At 47.4% G+C, this 14,894-nt stretch overlaps 1 protein-coding gene across 1 annotated transcript in view; it reads right to left on the bottom strand.

Moving 5' to 3' along the window:
• Positions 1 to 13,505, bottom strand: part of TSPAN2 (tetraspanin 2) — a 43,148-nt gene extending 29,643 nt beyond the window's left edge. Inside the window, exon 1 of the mRNA XM_060139256.1 lies at positions 13,374 to 13,505. Coding sequence (XP_059995239.1) covers positions 13,374 to 13,442 — 69 coding nt within the window. The 5' untranslated portion in view covers positions 13,443 to 13,505. The remainder of the gene's footprint in view (positions 1 to 13,373) is intronic.
• Positions 13,506 to 14,894: the final 1,389 nt, after the last annotated feature.

Genomic DNA, 14,894 nt, shown 5'->3' with positions numbered 1-14,894 from the left:
CAAGCCCGAGGCTGCGCCTGATGACAGCCATCCCCGATTTGGAAAGTGGCATCAACAGAGACAATGAAGCCCTTTGGTCCTTTGTAACTCACTGTTCTTTCAAGACTCGAAATACTCTGTGTTCACTGCACCTTGGTTGCTCTATCGCACACCTGAAATTGCTTGAAAAAAATTCACACCGGGCTTCCCTGGTGGTGCAGTGGTTGAGAGTCCGCCCGCCGATGCAGGGGACACGGGTTCGTACCCCGGTCCGGGAAGATCCCACGTGCCGCGGAGCGGCTGGGCCCGTGAGCCATGGCCGCTGAGCCTGCGCGTCCGGAGCCTGTGCTCCGGGGCAGGAGAGGCCACAACAGTGAGAGGCCCGCGTACCGCAAAAAAAAAAAAAAAAAAAATTCACACCAAGTCCAGTCCAGTCAGGGGCAAAGTGAGCAAGTCTGGTGTCAGTAAGGCCCATTGCTCTGTGCGTCCCATACCCGGGAAGAGAAGTCTCACTGAGCAGCCTCTGGTGCTAAATTTTAACCCTACTAGACCAACCCCCCAACCCCACCCCATGCCCCCATTCTCAGCCCCTCCTTTGCATTCAGATACAACACTGTACCTCTGGTTGCACCTCAACACTGCAGCCAACATGAGAACAAATAAGGATGGAGAGGCTGCCCCTTCAAGTTGCTTTCCTTCTCGTGCCCCTGCCCGTCCTCATCTGCTCTCCTTCCTCCCTGTCTTTCATGGAGGAGGTAACTATGGTCCTGACTGGGTACTGTGTTAAGCATTAGGGAAGCAACGATGAAAAAGACATGAAAAGTCTGACATGGAAGATAATCCCGTAAACTAATAAATGCCACAGGACGCAGGAAGTGTGCTCCACGGACCTGCTTCACTGCCCGGGGATTAGAGCAAAGCGTGATGACCAGCGTGCAGCAGAAGGTGTTCCATTTTGTCTTACAGCTTGAAGAATGAGTTAGAAGTGTCGGAGCAGGGAGGGACTGGAGGGAGGAGTGAATGCCAGGCAGAGGGAACAGTGTGGGTAAGGGCTGCGCTGCCTTTCATGGAACACCGTGCTGGGGAGAGAGAGGAATCTGGGGAAGGTCAGAGTATGGGGCTTGAAACAGGAGTTAGGGCACACGGCTCACAGCTCGTACTAAGCTTGCTACCATTGTGGAAAGTCCATGGCAGGGCCTTGAGGAGAGGGGAGGCGGGAGCCCTCATTCTGATGGGGGCAATGAGCAGCACGAGTGCTGCCTGATGCCAGACACGATGAGAAGCCAAAGGTAACGACCTGAGTGGTTGAAGGCCAGAGGGGGGATGTTAGGGGCTGGACGCGGTGATCGGCGAGGACCATGATGGATCCACTCTACCAACCGAAGAACTTTGTCGAGGGCTACTCCGCATCCGCGACTAGTACCAATCCCCATGCCTTTGGAACAATTACCATTAGAAATACTGTTTTTCCAGGGATGGACTTTTTCATACAACAGCATGAGTAGGGCTTTGATCCTAATCATTTAATAAACATTTGCTGAGCATCTGTCGTAAGCCAGGAGGCAAGGATTCATAGATAAGGAAGATCCAGTTCCTTCTCCAAAGGATCTCAGGGGCTAGTGGAGAAACTGATCCCACCTCTGTGGCCCAAGAGGGACTCTAACAATGCAGGTCAGAGAACCAGCCCCTGAGAAGGCTCCAGATGTCATCATTCTTTGCATCACCGTTTCTCTCCTGTGCACCAATTGTGCATTAAGCACTCAGAGAATGTGATGCAACAGGATTTTGAGGGCAAAAGTGTGTACACTATTTAAAAAGAAGAGAGAAGTAAAATAGAAAAAGAAGATAGAAATGAAAGGAATAGACGATGACATTAGATCGGGGATTACCTGGTACAATTACATTATGCATTTTCATGGACAAGTCATTTCAGTAGCTAACCATATTCCAGAGAGTCTGCAGGACAAAGTTGCAAATTGTAAGCATATGTCCATGGAGAAGACTGTATGTGTTCTAAAACTAAAGCAGCAGAAAAGAGGACTACAGACCCAACTGGAAAACTTTTAAAGCAAAGTAGATGAACAAAAAGTTTCCTTTAATTAATGTTTATCTGCCAGAAAACAAGTCATTTAACATGAAGCAAAGCTTGTTATTGGATTTCAATTATATTGTGCTGTATTTATTTCCACTCTCCTGGGATTGCTGATGAAATGTTCTATCTTGAGGACATATTCTTTTACTTAAAAAAATTTTTTTTTCATGAATCACAAACATGGTTCTTAGGAAGGCACCAAATTGGAGGGAGGGCAGTGCTGAGATACAAAAATGCGAAGATCACTCCCCAGGCCTGGGTCCTTCATTCTTCTCAGCTCCCCCTACCTCCACCCCTTGCCTCCAGCAGAAGGTAGCCCACCCTGATCACAAAGAGCGAATACATGCTACTCTGCTGTCTGATGACTAAACCCACCAGAAAGCTCCCTTTCTGGGTAAAAAGCATCACTTAGGGATGTTCTCAGGCAGCTCATGTGCTTTTCCCTAGATAGGAGACCCAGTTAATTATCCTCAGAAGCTCTAGCCACACAGTTTCAGCTCCTTTTCCCACTTGGGGACCCTGCTCTTGATATTTCCTTAGCTTACAAAGTTCTCCTCTGCTCCCCTCCACCTGGCTCACACCCACTCACAGCTGTCAGCTCTCACGTCACTTCCTCTGCGAAGCCTAGCCTAGCCCAGGTGTGTGTCTTCCTCCATGTCTCATATAACCACTTCTGTTTAAATATTTCTGTAATTAAAAAAGAAAAATTAAGTCCTGAGCTATGTGAGGGAAGGGACAGGGTTTATATTGCTGTGTCCCAAGCACCTACCCCTCTGCCTTGCACAGCCACCTCCCAACAGACATCTGTTAAATGAATGCATGGAGGGCCTTCACAAAGGTACAGTTTAGGCTGTGCTGTTGACTGAATTGTGCTCCCTGCCACAATTCATGCGTTGAAGCCCTAACCCTCAATGTGATGGCACTTCAAGGTGGGGCCTTTGGGAGGTGATTAGGATTAGATGAGGTCATGAGGGTGGGGCTCCCAAGATGGGATTCCCTCATAAGAGACACCAGAGAGTGCTTTCTGCCACGTAGGACACGGGGAGAAGGCAGCTGTCTGCAAGCCAGGAAGAAAGCTTTCACCAGGAACTGAATTAGCTGATACCTTGATCTTGACTTTCCAGGCTCCAGGACTGTGAGAAATAAATTCCTATTGTTTAAGCCACCCAATCCATAGTTGTTTTTTTTTTTTTTTTATGGCGACTTGACCTAAGACAGGCTGATAGAAGCAATTGTGAACAAACTCCTTCACAGCCCTCCAAGGGAATACTTCCCAAAGTACTGATTTCAAATTCATCTGCACCTGGGAAACACTGCGCAGACACCTCAGATGGCACTGTGTGAATACACTGTTGAATATACTCAGCAAAACATTTTCCCACAGAAAAACAAAACAAAACTAGAGAAGGTAGTATCAGTTCTGTGTTTTCCAAGCCTGCAGGGATGTGTGCCATGCATCAGGCATGGACACAAGGAATAAATCTATACATGCCTTTTATAGGCAAGACATATGAATACTTAATGTAATCATGGCAACACACACACACACACACACACACACACACACACACACACAATGCACTTGAATGAAAAAATAAACAAAATGAATTCTGTATTCCTGCCCCTCCAGGGTGAATACCATGTACATACATACCCAACTCTTTTGCAATTCTATTCTTTGGGATGACGTCACTCAGAGGGAAATGACACTTCAATCCTAGAAATGTCATTAAAAGCTTTTAAGCTAATACTTGCTCTTGGTGGCAATTCTCACCCCAGATGGAATCAGGTAATGAACATTCACAATTCTTGATCTGATTGCAAATCACATTATGATACCATAAGGGTAGTGGGAGTTTCATCCTTTTAGCAGGAAAAAGTCGGAAGCACATTTGCTCTAGATGATGATACTAATTTTCTCAAAGAGGTAAGCCAGCTCCCAAGATTTTCATCCAATTAGGCAGTGAAAGCATGGTAAGGATTGAGATGGCACTTCCTCAAAATCAAGGATTTTGTCAGAAGAAATCCAAGAGCCAAATGCCATATGACATCCAGGTGAAACCACCTCTGAGGAAGCTTGCTGTCCTTGCCTCAACATCAGGACCCGGTGAGGTGGAATTGGGAGGCAGGACTACGGCAGCATATGATGAGACGGCTGCTAGGTTGGAAATGCGCGGCTGTCAGTCTGGAAACGCACTGGTTAGTTGCCAGTGTTTCTGATTTCCCCTATTATTTTCCTCACAACAATTTCATAAGAACAAGCTTATGCTAAGAAATTCCTGAAAGACTTCCTTCAGGTAAGGATATATTTTAAAAATCAATGCTTAATTCTCTGCACTAATGGATGGGTTCTGCAATTCAAACCACAATAGAGCAGGAGTGTTCTATGCATCTCCAGAAAGATAATTGGGCTACATATTTGTCCTAATTATACCTTCTGCTGTTTGTTTAGGTTGTTAGAGTTAACTCGTGTGGATCAATTGACATTGCTGGGTGGTGGGGGTGGGGGATAGTACAAATGTGCTGGGGGGATACTAAGCTCAGGGGAAGGGAACTGAGCCAGGATGAAAAGCTTGCTCTGAATGATAAAGCAGATAAATATAGATGTGGAAAGTGTATGTATTTATTCAGTGGTTGTACACAATGCCTTTTTCTAAAGAGATACAGGGAAAAGGAGAGGAGAGATCAGTAAGAATTAGGAGAAAGATGATGGCTGTATAGTTTTCTTCATACAGTAAAAACAAATGCCACAGGCTCCTGGCTAATGATTCCACTGAGCAGACGGCTTTATCAAATGAAGATCAAATACAACTAAAGTAAAATCCAATCCACCAAGTTATCAAAGTGATTTAAAGCCAGTGTCTGTCTACCTGACCGGGGGGACGAGCTCCAGGAGGACAATAATGGTCTTTTCTGTGATCTCTGAACTTTCTCCTGGCAGCATCCAGCTGGCTCTTATCCCAGGCTTGCCCTCTGAGTAAACAGGACTTTGAGGGCTACCCTGACGTCTATGACATCTCAACTATATTGCACTTTTACATAAGCAAAGATGGAACATTAAACAATATTTATTTTACAGCCTAATATTTTTCAAGGTAGTTTGAGAGAACTACTCTTGAGCAGATAAACAGGATTTTTGAATATCAATCAATAATAATGATCTTCACCCGGTTTTAGTTGTTACAGACACAATGCGAGAAAAAAACGCTTCAGGTAAAACTCAGGTTAGATTGGAACAAGCCAAAACACTTTGTTTATTCAAAAGTTAGCTTGAATGGAATCCTGAAAGTCTTGTATTCTAGAGTGAATTTTTCTTAACAGCAATTTGACCAGAAATCATTTGGGGTCAGAGAGGCAGGCAGCACTGGGCCACTTACAGGGGACTAGACGGGTACAGGGAGCACAGGGAGACCACGTGGGCTTCCTGGATGAGTGACAGCAGCTTCCAGGCCCCATCCCTGCCCCACTGGGGGGCTCTGTTGTCCCTGCCTAATTCCTTTGCCCCAGTTTATAAGCTGACTCTTTCCCAGTCACCATTACAATGGGGAGGACAGGGCTTGGCACACACCTTGGAACATTCCCCAACTGCTCTTGTAGAACATTTTACCTCTTCTGAGTATTCAGACTGAATAATGATGCTCTTGGACAGGATAGTAACAAAAACAATCCACATGTATACGCTGTGTTGTCGAGGAGTTGCAGCAGATAAAAACGGGGTTCTAGGCAGCCCGGGTTTGAATCAGGCTCTGCCACTTAGTAGTCCTGTGATCTCAGGCAAGTCCCTTAACCTCACTAACCTTCAGCTTCCTCAGCTGCAACATGGGGGTAATAATAGTGCCTCCTTAAGAGTTTAAATGAGTTCACCTTACACACTTAGAACCACTCGGAACTGTGATTGCCCAGCACTTATTGTTATTATGGTGGTAGACTCACTAATGTTATATTCAAACTGAAAACTTAATCCTACTCAAGATAGGAAACACCATGGCCACGATTCTAATGATTTAGTCCTCGGCTGCCTTCCTCTACTAATTTTTATTTTAGCACTACACTCTTTCCATGACAGCTGGGATTCCCTTGAGTTTCTAAACCTCTATACTAGGTATGTCGGTCCTGCTTTCCAGAAAGTATGTTCCCCCTCTCTCTTTAGTTTTAGTTTTTATAAGACCCAATAAGAGAAAAACAGGAAAAGATGACTTATGAGAGAAAGAATAACTATATTTAGGCTAGAGCTATCCAAAAGAACTTTCTCCAGTGATGTAAATATAAATGTTCTCTGTCTGTGCTGTCCAATACTGCAGCCACTAGCCACCCATGGTCACTGAGCACTTGAGACGTGGCTAGTGCAACTTAGAAGGTGAATATTAAATTCCTTTTAATATAGATTAAGTGTGAAAAGCCACATGTGGTTAGTAGCGCAGCCGCCATATTGGAGAGTGCAGGTCTGGAATTCACATGCTCATCACAGCTTCAATCTTCTCTTCTTGTCAGTCTGTAGACTTGGAGTAGTTAAGAGGACAGTTTCTGGGGCCACGCACAGGAACCCAGCTCTGCCACTGGCCAGCTGAGGCCTCGGACAAGGCTCTTAAACTCTCTGTACCTCTGTTTCCTTATATATAAACTAGGGGTGACAAGAGCTGCTATTTCAGAAGGTCATTGTGAGGATTAAGGAAGCTAATATACAAAATGTGCATGGGGAAGCAGCCAGCACGTACCTTCCATTTAGATAATGCTTAATATTCTTCTTCAAGTTTTTGCTACTGAAATTAATTTTAAACACTGTCTCTTGATACATACCCTTTCTCAATTCCCATCTTGCTTTTCCTCTGCCTTAAACCAATCAGGGGTGTTCTCAGCCTTTCTCTTCTTTCTCCCACATGCCAGAGCGTTATGCACCTCTTTGCACCTGCATTTCTGGAATGCATCAAGACAATCCAACACTGGATATAATCTCCCCGGCCATAAACTTCACGTTTTCTAAGCCAGTAGCATTTATTATACCTTATATTCCATGTGCCCTCATAAATGTGTAGAGTGAAAAGAACACAGGGTTTAAAATCAGAAGACCAGGGTGTGAATCTTGGCTTTGCTCCTCCCTAACTCTTGGACCCCAGACATACTGTGCTTGCCTTTCGGCTTTCACATCTGTAAAACGGGGGTTACATTACTTCATGGGATTGTTGTGATTCATGATCAAATGGGATAATGTATGTAAGAGCATTTTAAACCAAAGCATCATATGAATGCTATTTTTGTCCCTAATTAAACCCAAAGAGGATGAAAAAAGCAAGCCAAGGTCACCCCTATTCGTCTGTATCATGTGCTCTCAGCCCATCTGGTCGCCCCATCTTATGGGCTTCTTTCTCAATTCCTTCTCCTTAATTCCTTTCCAAGCATGACATGATGGTTAGTAGAGTGTCACTTGCTTTAGGAGAACAGCCCTGTTGTGATATTAACTGTCAGTGTTAAGGTGGGGAATGGAAGTTATGTTCTCTTTTGTCACACATGATTGGAGACCCAAAGATACTACATATTCTGGAATAACACAGTGAAACATAATGGGCAATGGACAGGTGGCCTCCTGGTAATTGTAGAAACCAACAAGTCTCAGCGTAAAAGAAAATTCTTAGAAGAATAACGGTAAAGTGGTAAATGGAATTAAGAGAACTGCCACAAGGAAGCCAGGTGAGCAGGCCTAAAGGAAGGGCGCTCCCTGCCCCATTCAGAAATGAGAGCCACCAGTGGATCTTTGACCTCTTAAGGCCACATCTAAACCGGTGCTTCTCAAAGTGTGTTCCCTGGACCAGCAGCATGAACAGCATCTGGGGGCTTCTTAGAAATGCAGACCTACCAAATCAGAATATATATTTGAACAAGATTCCCAGGTGATTTGTATTCATGTTCAAGTTTGAGAGGCACTGATCACCAAAGGTTTTCCTATTTCTACCCCCTGGCCTTCCCTTGGTAGCACAGAAGCAGGGCGGGGAACAAACAAACAGCTCCAGCGCTAGGGTCTGTTAGCCAGAGCTGTGCCAGTGACCGCCGAAGCTATTCTAGGTGCTGAGAGATGGAAGAAGAAGGATACCAGCACAGCACACTCCCCGCCCCGAGGAGCAAAGACATTAAAGAGTCAGTAAACTATACTCAAAGGCACAAAGGAGCACCAAATAAAGGTCTTTTGAGTGCCTCAAGATCAAGGACTGCGTCTCAACCATTTCTGAATGCCCAGCATTTGGTAGGGTGCTGGGCACATAGCTGGTGGTGAGCACGTACTTGCTGAGTGACTAATTGCAGAGGAAAGAACCTCTCCTTTTGACTTCAGGCCTTCGATAAGCCACAAGACTCTTGCCACTTTGCTTGGTTGGCTGGACTTAGGACACCTGTTTCCTACTTCTCCTTACCTTTATGAATCTCTTGGATTCTAGATTCCACTTTCCCACTTGTTTTCTAGTGTTTAAATATGACTACCAGTAATACATATCTATGTTACTGAATATTTACTCTCTCATGTACCATACTTAATACTTTACATATATTTACTCTTTTATCTGCACCAAAGTCATACACTGATGTTGATACTTGATTATGTCCATTATATAGACGAGAAAATGGAGGCTCAAAGAGGTTAAACAGCTTACTAACGAAGCACCCCTGTTTAGTAAATACTATGGCCAGGAATAAACCCAGGAAGTGAGATGTCAGTATCCACCTTCCAGGCTTTGAATTCGTGGATATGAATTGCCATGCTGCCTAGACCTGGCCAAGGTCTACCAGACTCCTGGAACCATAGCTCTGGCTTCTGCAGGCTGGCTCCTATCATAGAGTCCTGCCCCTCCCAGCACCACTGGGCCCCTCTTGTCCAAAATAGGGGAGGCTGCCGCTCTCTCCCCACCTTGACAGAAATCAGAAATGGAGACTATCCAACGACAGGGCCAAGGAAATTCCTATCTGCCTTCTGGGGTGGTCTAGCTTTTGGGTGGACCCATAGAATACTTTCTTCAGGTATTTTTTTAAACAAGTCTTTCTGACAGGTGGTAGCTCTGGAGCTACAGTTTGAAATGAATTTGGGAAAGAGGAGTAGACAAGTCAGACATCTCGTAAGCCCACGAGACACGGTCTTTCCTAAAAGCACCTGTTAGGCATCACCAAGTGAAACTCCAGAGCTGCATTAATAACAGTGAGAAGGAAAGGACAGCAGCTTCAAACAAGCCATATATGGCGTCTGACTTTCAACAATGAACGGTCCTGCTTCCTGTTGGTCGGCGACCCTGAGCAGCTCACACAGCACAGCGGTGGGAAAACGCCGAGTACACAACAACAAACCGAGGAATAAACAGAGCCCAGGTTTTTTTTTTTTTTCTTTAAACCAACACACGTGGCTTGGTAGATTGTGGTGTTTTATTTATATCACTATGCAACGGAGGGGAAAAAAAAAAAAGGTGATCGCAGTGAAAGGCATGGGACCATGCCATGCTGTCTGATTGTAATGTCCGAATTTAGACATGACAGATATTGGGAGGGGTTTCATGTTAGACATCAGCCATGAAAAGAGAAATTAATTTAGTGGGGCTTGGGGCCAGGCTTTACTTTTGTTTTGTTAAAATTCAATGGTGAGCACAGTCAGCAGCCCTGGGCCGGGGAGTGCTCTGCTGGCTCTGGCAGGCTCTAGCTGAATGTTTATAAAACCAGGAGCACAGCCTAGGGAAACTTCACCCAGCTGCCAGAAGGAGGTTGCGAATCGATTTGCAGATCACAAAACATACCCCACCCAGCCTCTGCGTCTGCCTTCTGGTGAGTTCCTGACAGGAAAGGAAGTGCTGTCACCCAGGGGGACCCCAGACCTCAGAAGGACAGGCACGCAAGCATCTAAGAGTGTGTAAATAGAACGCCTGAAGTCATGGCGAACGCCTGTCCTTCCAGGAAAACTGTCCCCTGCCCTCTCCCCCTTCCCCAAACTTCCCACAAACCCTCTAACCAGGAAAAAAAACAACTTCAAAAACTAGGGTGGGGCTTTCCTGGAATCAGGTTCCCTCAGTTACAGTGAAGGTACACATCTAGACAATTTATCCCAAACAATCGCTTTCCTCTAAATAATTAGGAGCCTGTTTCAGGTTGCCCCTTTCCCTTTGGTTGTACAGTTATAGACATGGGAGAGCTGTCTGTGACTGCTGCTGGTCCCTGGTCCCCATTTCCCATGGAACTGAGAGTGAGGAAGGCCCCATATTCTCCTCCTGGGCCCAATCTGTACAAAGAACAAACCGACAGGGAATGAGCAGGAAGAGACAGGCTCAGTCCTCCAGATAAAGTTGACAATTGATTACCTTTGCAAATCAGGAAGGCCATTTGTATCCAGTTCCCTAACCTGTAGATTCATCAATTCTTTCTACAGATGTTTATGGAATGCCTTCTATAAGCTGGGTACTATTAGGCGCTGGAGATACATCCATGAACAAGACAGAAAAAGATTCCTGCTCTCAGAGTATTCTAAGTCCTAGTGGGGAAAATCCATAAGTACAAACTGAGAAGCCAGTGTGTAGTTATCCTAAAGCAAAGACAAGCTGTAAGTTACTTGGCAAAGATATACACTATTCCCCGATACTAAGGGACTCTGGGGAAAGAGCACTAACTTTTATTAAATGCTTTCTATGTGCCAGGCACTTAATAATAAAAGTAATAATTTAAAAAATTTGAGCACTTACTACATACTGGGCTCACAGGAAGGTGAAGTCAGATACTTTACATATTTCCTTTGAATCCTCTCAGCAACTCTTTTACCTCAATTGTTCAGCTGAGAAAACAGGGCTAGAAGTAAAGATAATTTGCTCAAGCACACTCTGCTTGCAGTCTCTGCACTTGAGCCTGATCCTTTTGTCAGCTGGTGGTCACACTCACCCTTGCTCTGTTCCTCTGCCCGTGGGTGGTGTGTCACCCCCCTCACCCTTGTCCACCTCCATCCTACCAGTCCTTCAATCTTCAGCTTAAACGTCCCCTTCTTCGGGACAACTGTCCCAACTCCTCACTATTGCTGGGAACTCCTTAATTAGGTCGGATATATAAAAGGTCATGCCTAACCCCAGCGGCTAATACATGATAGGCACTCTAACATTGCTTTGTTCCTACTTCCCTTCCTTCCTGTGTTTAGAGTCAGAGGTGTGAAATTTGTCACTTGATTATATGCTGTTGTTGTTTGTTTGTTGTTGTTCTATATTCATTGGTCATTTCCTCAACTAGATTAGCAGCTTAGGGAACAGTATTTTTAATTTATAAATTATATATATATATACTTTTGTCAATATAAATTATGTATATTTATTTATATTTACATATATAAGTTATTTTTACAGTTCTTGTGCATTGATTCTTTAACAGAGTGGTTCTCAAACTTGAGCAAGCATAAGCATTTCCTGGACTTGTTTAAATAGATTGCTGGGTCCCTCCTCCAGAATTTCTGATTCAGCAGGCCTGTGATGGGGCTGAGAATGTGCGTCTCTGGCAAGTTCCCAGGAGGTGCTGATGCTACTGGCCCAGGACTCACACTTTGAGAACCACTGGTTAACTACATGTACCACAGTGCTTAGGAGCATGAAGGCTGAGTCTGAGTCCCACCTCTGCCACTCATTAGCTGTGTGACCTTGGGCAAGTGGACCTATTTGAGCCTCAGTTTTTCCTTATTTGTAAGAATGGGGATAATAACAGTATGCACCTCAGGATTGTTGTGAGGATTAAGTTAATGATGAATGCAGTGTGCATAGCACTGTCCCTGACACACTGAAAATGCTCAATAAATGTTGCCTATTATCTTGGAAAGGCTGGCACAGCATCAGGCACTAAATAAGCACTGTACCCAGCCTAAGAATTCCTTCTCAGACTTCGATAAAACCTCTTTTGAATTTGTAAGCAGTGAGAGTGAAGAGTGTCACTAAAGCATGACATTTATAATTAACAGCTTTTGAAATTAAGCCAGACTATTCAAAAGCACAACATAAAGGGCCTTTAGAAATGCCCTTCCCGATAGTATGCTGGATGTAAATGCCCAAGCGTACAAAAGCCATGTGTATTTTTAAAATTCAGGGCTGTCTATGGGGTACCTCCTTCACACCTTACCCTGCTGCAGGATGCTGAGGATGGCAACTTGACCTCTGAGAGCTTGGAATTGCTGGAGTCACCCAGGCATCTGGACTAATGGGTTGGCAGACACAAGCAGAGACCATCCTTCAATAATTAATTAGTTGGAGTCACGGGAAAACAAACTCCCCAGAGCAGATAAGACAAACAGCAACCTCCTCTATCCTAGTTATTTTCAAGCACCCAGCCCCCTTGCTGCTCCCTCCCAGCTCTAAGAACTTCTTCACCCAATGCAAGATCTGTATTTTCCTTCAGGGTCTGTCTGAGCAGTTATAGTGACTGACATTCCCTTGAGGAAGCCCAAGAGGAAATGTGCAGACAAGACAATTTTCAGACCTTGTCTCCCAGTCCTTCAGGGCCTGAGGCAGAATATCCAGGAATCTAGGGATGGTCTAGCCCTAATCTTGTCCCAGTAATACAGGAGACAAGGGTCATGGCCCTATCAGCCGGTGAACCACTAATCCTGGGAATGTTGTTCATTCAACGCAAAGTTGAATGAGATCATCTCTGGGAGCAGTAGGATTTAGCAAAGGCTTTGAGCTGGGGTTTGTGGGGAGGTGCTGCTGCCCCTTGGAAGCCCCTCCCTTCCGCCCATTCCCTCACAGAAGAGCACCACCGCCTCCTTCCATCCAGCGGTACCCTCCCCTAATGCCCAGAAAAAGGCTGAACCCCCACCAATACCACTTCCACTGCTACCCCCAATTTCCTACACAAGCCCGCCACAGCCAGGTGATGTCTCCGCACACTCCGGATGGGGCACCACCTCTGGCAGTCCCGGCGCCCTGGCGGGCCCCTGCTCCAGCGGAAAGACAGAGCGAGAAGGGGGTGTGTGCGCAGAGAAGCTGGTGGCCCCGCACCTGGTGTTACCAGACTCCAGATGAAAACCGAGGCAGAGAGGTTCCTCAAAGGGAAGAGCCGCACGGGGTCTCCCCCCTTTTCACCATTTCTCATTGCTCAATCTCTCTCTCTGTCGGTTCTCTCCCCCTCCATCTTTCCCTCCCTCCCCCCCTCCCCACCCCGCCCGCTTTGTCTGCCTTTTTCTTCCCTCCGTCTTTTTGAACACCCTGCCTTCGGGAGCCCGGCTCGGAAGCCGCAGCGGTCAGCTCCCCGGAGACCCCTGCCCTGCGTCCCCGCCCAGCCCCCTCCCCTGCCCGGCCCTTTCCGCTCCGGGTCTCACCCAGAAGAGCAGGTTGAAGCCGAGCAGCAGGTACTTGATGCACCGCAGGGCCCCGCCGAAGCGCCCCATGCTGCGGCCCCGGCGGCGGGATCCCGAGTCCCCAGGCCCGGGCTCGGAGCTCCGGCAGCGCCGGGAGCCGGCGGGGAGGGGGCGGAGCGCGAGGGGCCTTGGGCGGGGCCTGCGGGGGGGGGCGGGGGGGCGGGGCTGGAGCCGGCACAGGGTGAGAGAGGGCCGGGGAGGACCCCGAGCCAAGAGGCTGGCGTTGGGTGGGAGCGCTGCTGGGTGGGGGGTCGAGCGGCCAGAAGGAGCAGGTACCCCGCTCACCTCCGGAACGAGAGGCCGCCTCCTTCCCTCCCCAGGCCGGGCGACGCGCCCCGCAGGCACCCCTCTCGCGGTGGTTATCGGAGCATCTGCGAGGAAGGAGCGTCCACTGGGGACCCGAGACCCATTTAATCAGAGCTCTGTGCAGAGACTCATTTGAGGCCTGCGGTGATGGTTGAGAATAAGGGCACGGCCCTGGTGGCTATGGAAACTAGGAAGATGGCCTCGGGTAGAAGAGATAAGTAGGACCCAAAGCTGCCCGGAAGCTGGCAGTACCCGTCGCGGGACACCCGGCCCAGGGCACCCGGTCCCAGGTTGTGATTCCCCAGCGCCTTGCGAGCGCACAGGCCGCGGAAGCAGCTTCTAGGGGACCCTCCCTCGGCCCCTTCCGCGCGACTCCAACTCTTACCTTAATAGGCAAGAACTGGGAGAAGAAGGCGTGGGATGCGGCTTCCCTGCGCCCAGAAGACTGCGACCCATCCTGCTCGGCCTGGCCATTGGAGGGGAGTCAGACACTCCGGGTCCCGCTGTATTCGACTGATGGGAGAGCTTGGAAAGGAATCCAAATCCTCGGGGATTATTGTGATGTGGAAATGGGAGCAAAGGGGGGAAGGTTTTGTTTCGCTTTATTTTATTAAGTTAGGGGTCTGGTGGGGAAACCAGGCTCCCACTCCGAATGACTAAGTGTCTGCAACATGTGGTGCCAGGCAGTACGGGGGCGACAAGAAAGTGTAAAATCCAGGGAGCCTATGCATTAATTCAGTAAAACTTTAAGTGCCCGTTATAGGCCAGGGATAGTAGCAAGCCCCAGGGACTCGACAACAAGGAGACAGCCAGGCCTGCTGCAACTGGCTCTGGTGGTAGAGACAGATCTATGAGCAAATTATAGCAAGGTGAGGATGTGGGGCAAGGTTCTGGTAAGCACCGCCTGCCCTCTTGGCACTGGGCAGGGAAGGCTTTGCTGAGGACAGTGGGCCTGAGCAAGTCCTGAACGAGTCTGAGCAGAAGGGAAGAGCAGACGGGGCCGCAGGTGCCAAAGCACAGGGCTGGAGAAGCCAGGGGCTCCTGGGGGGCCTGTGAGAAGGGGAGCAGCCCAAGTGGAGCAGAGGGAGGTGAGTGGAGAAGGTGCTAGGGCACAGCTTTCAGTCAGCTCACAAAAGTGCCAAGCTGTCCTGGGGCCTCAGTTTCCTCATCTGCAAC

The sequence above is a fragment of the Lagenorhynchus albirostris genome, chromosome 2, assembly GCF_949774975.1.
Source record: "Lagenorhynchus albirostris chromosome 2, mLagAlb1.1, whole genome shotgun sequence".
Classification (NCBI taxonomy): Eukaryota; Metazoa; Chordata; class Mammalia; order Artiodactyla; family Delphinidae; genus Lagenorhynchus; species Lagenorhynchus albirostris.
The sequence above is the reverse complement of the archived record's forward strand: the minus strand, read 5'-3'. Positions and strand labels throughout refer to the sequence as shown.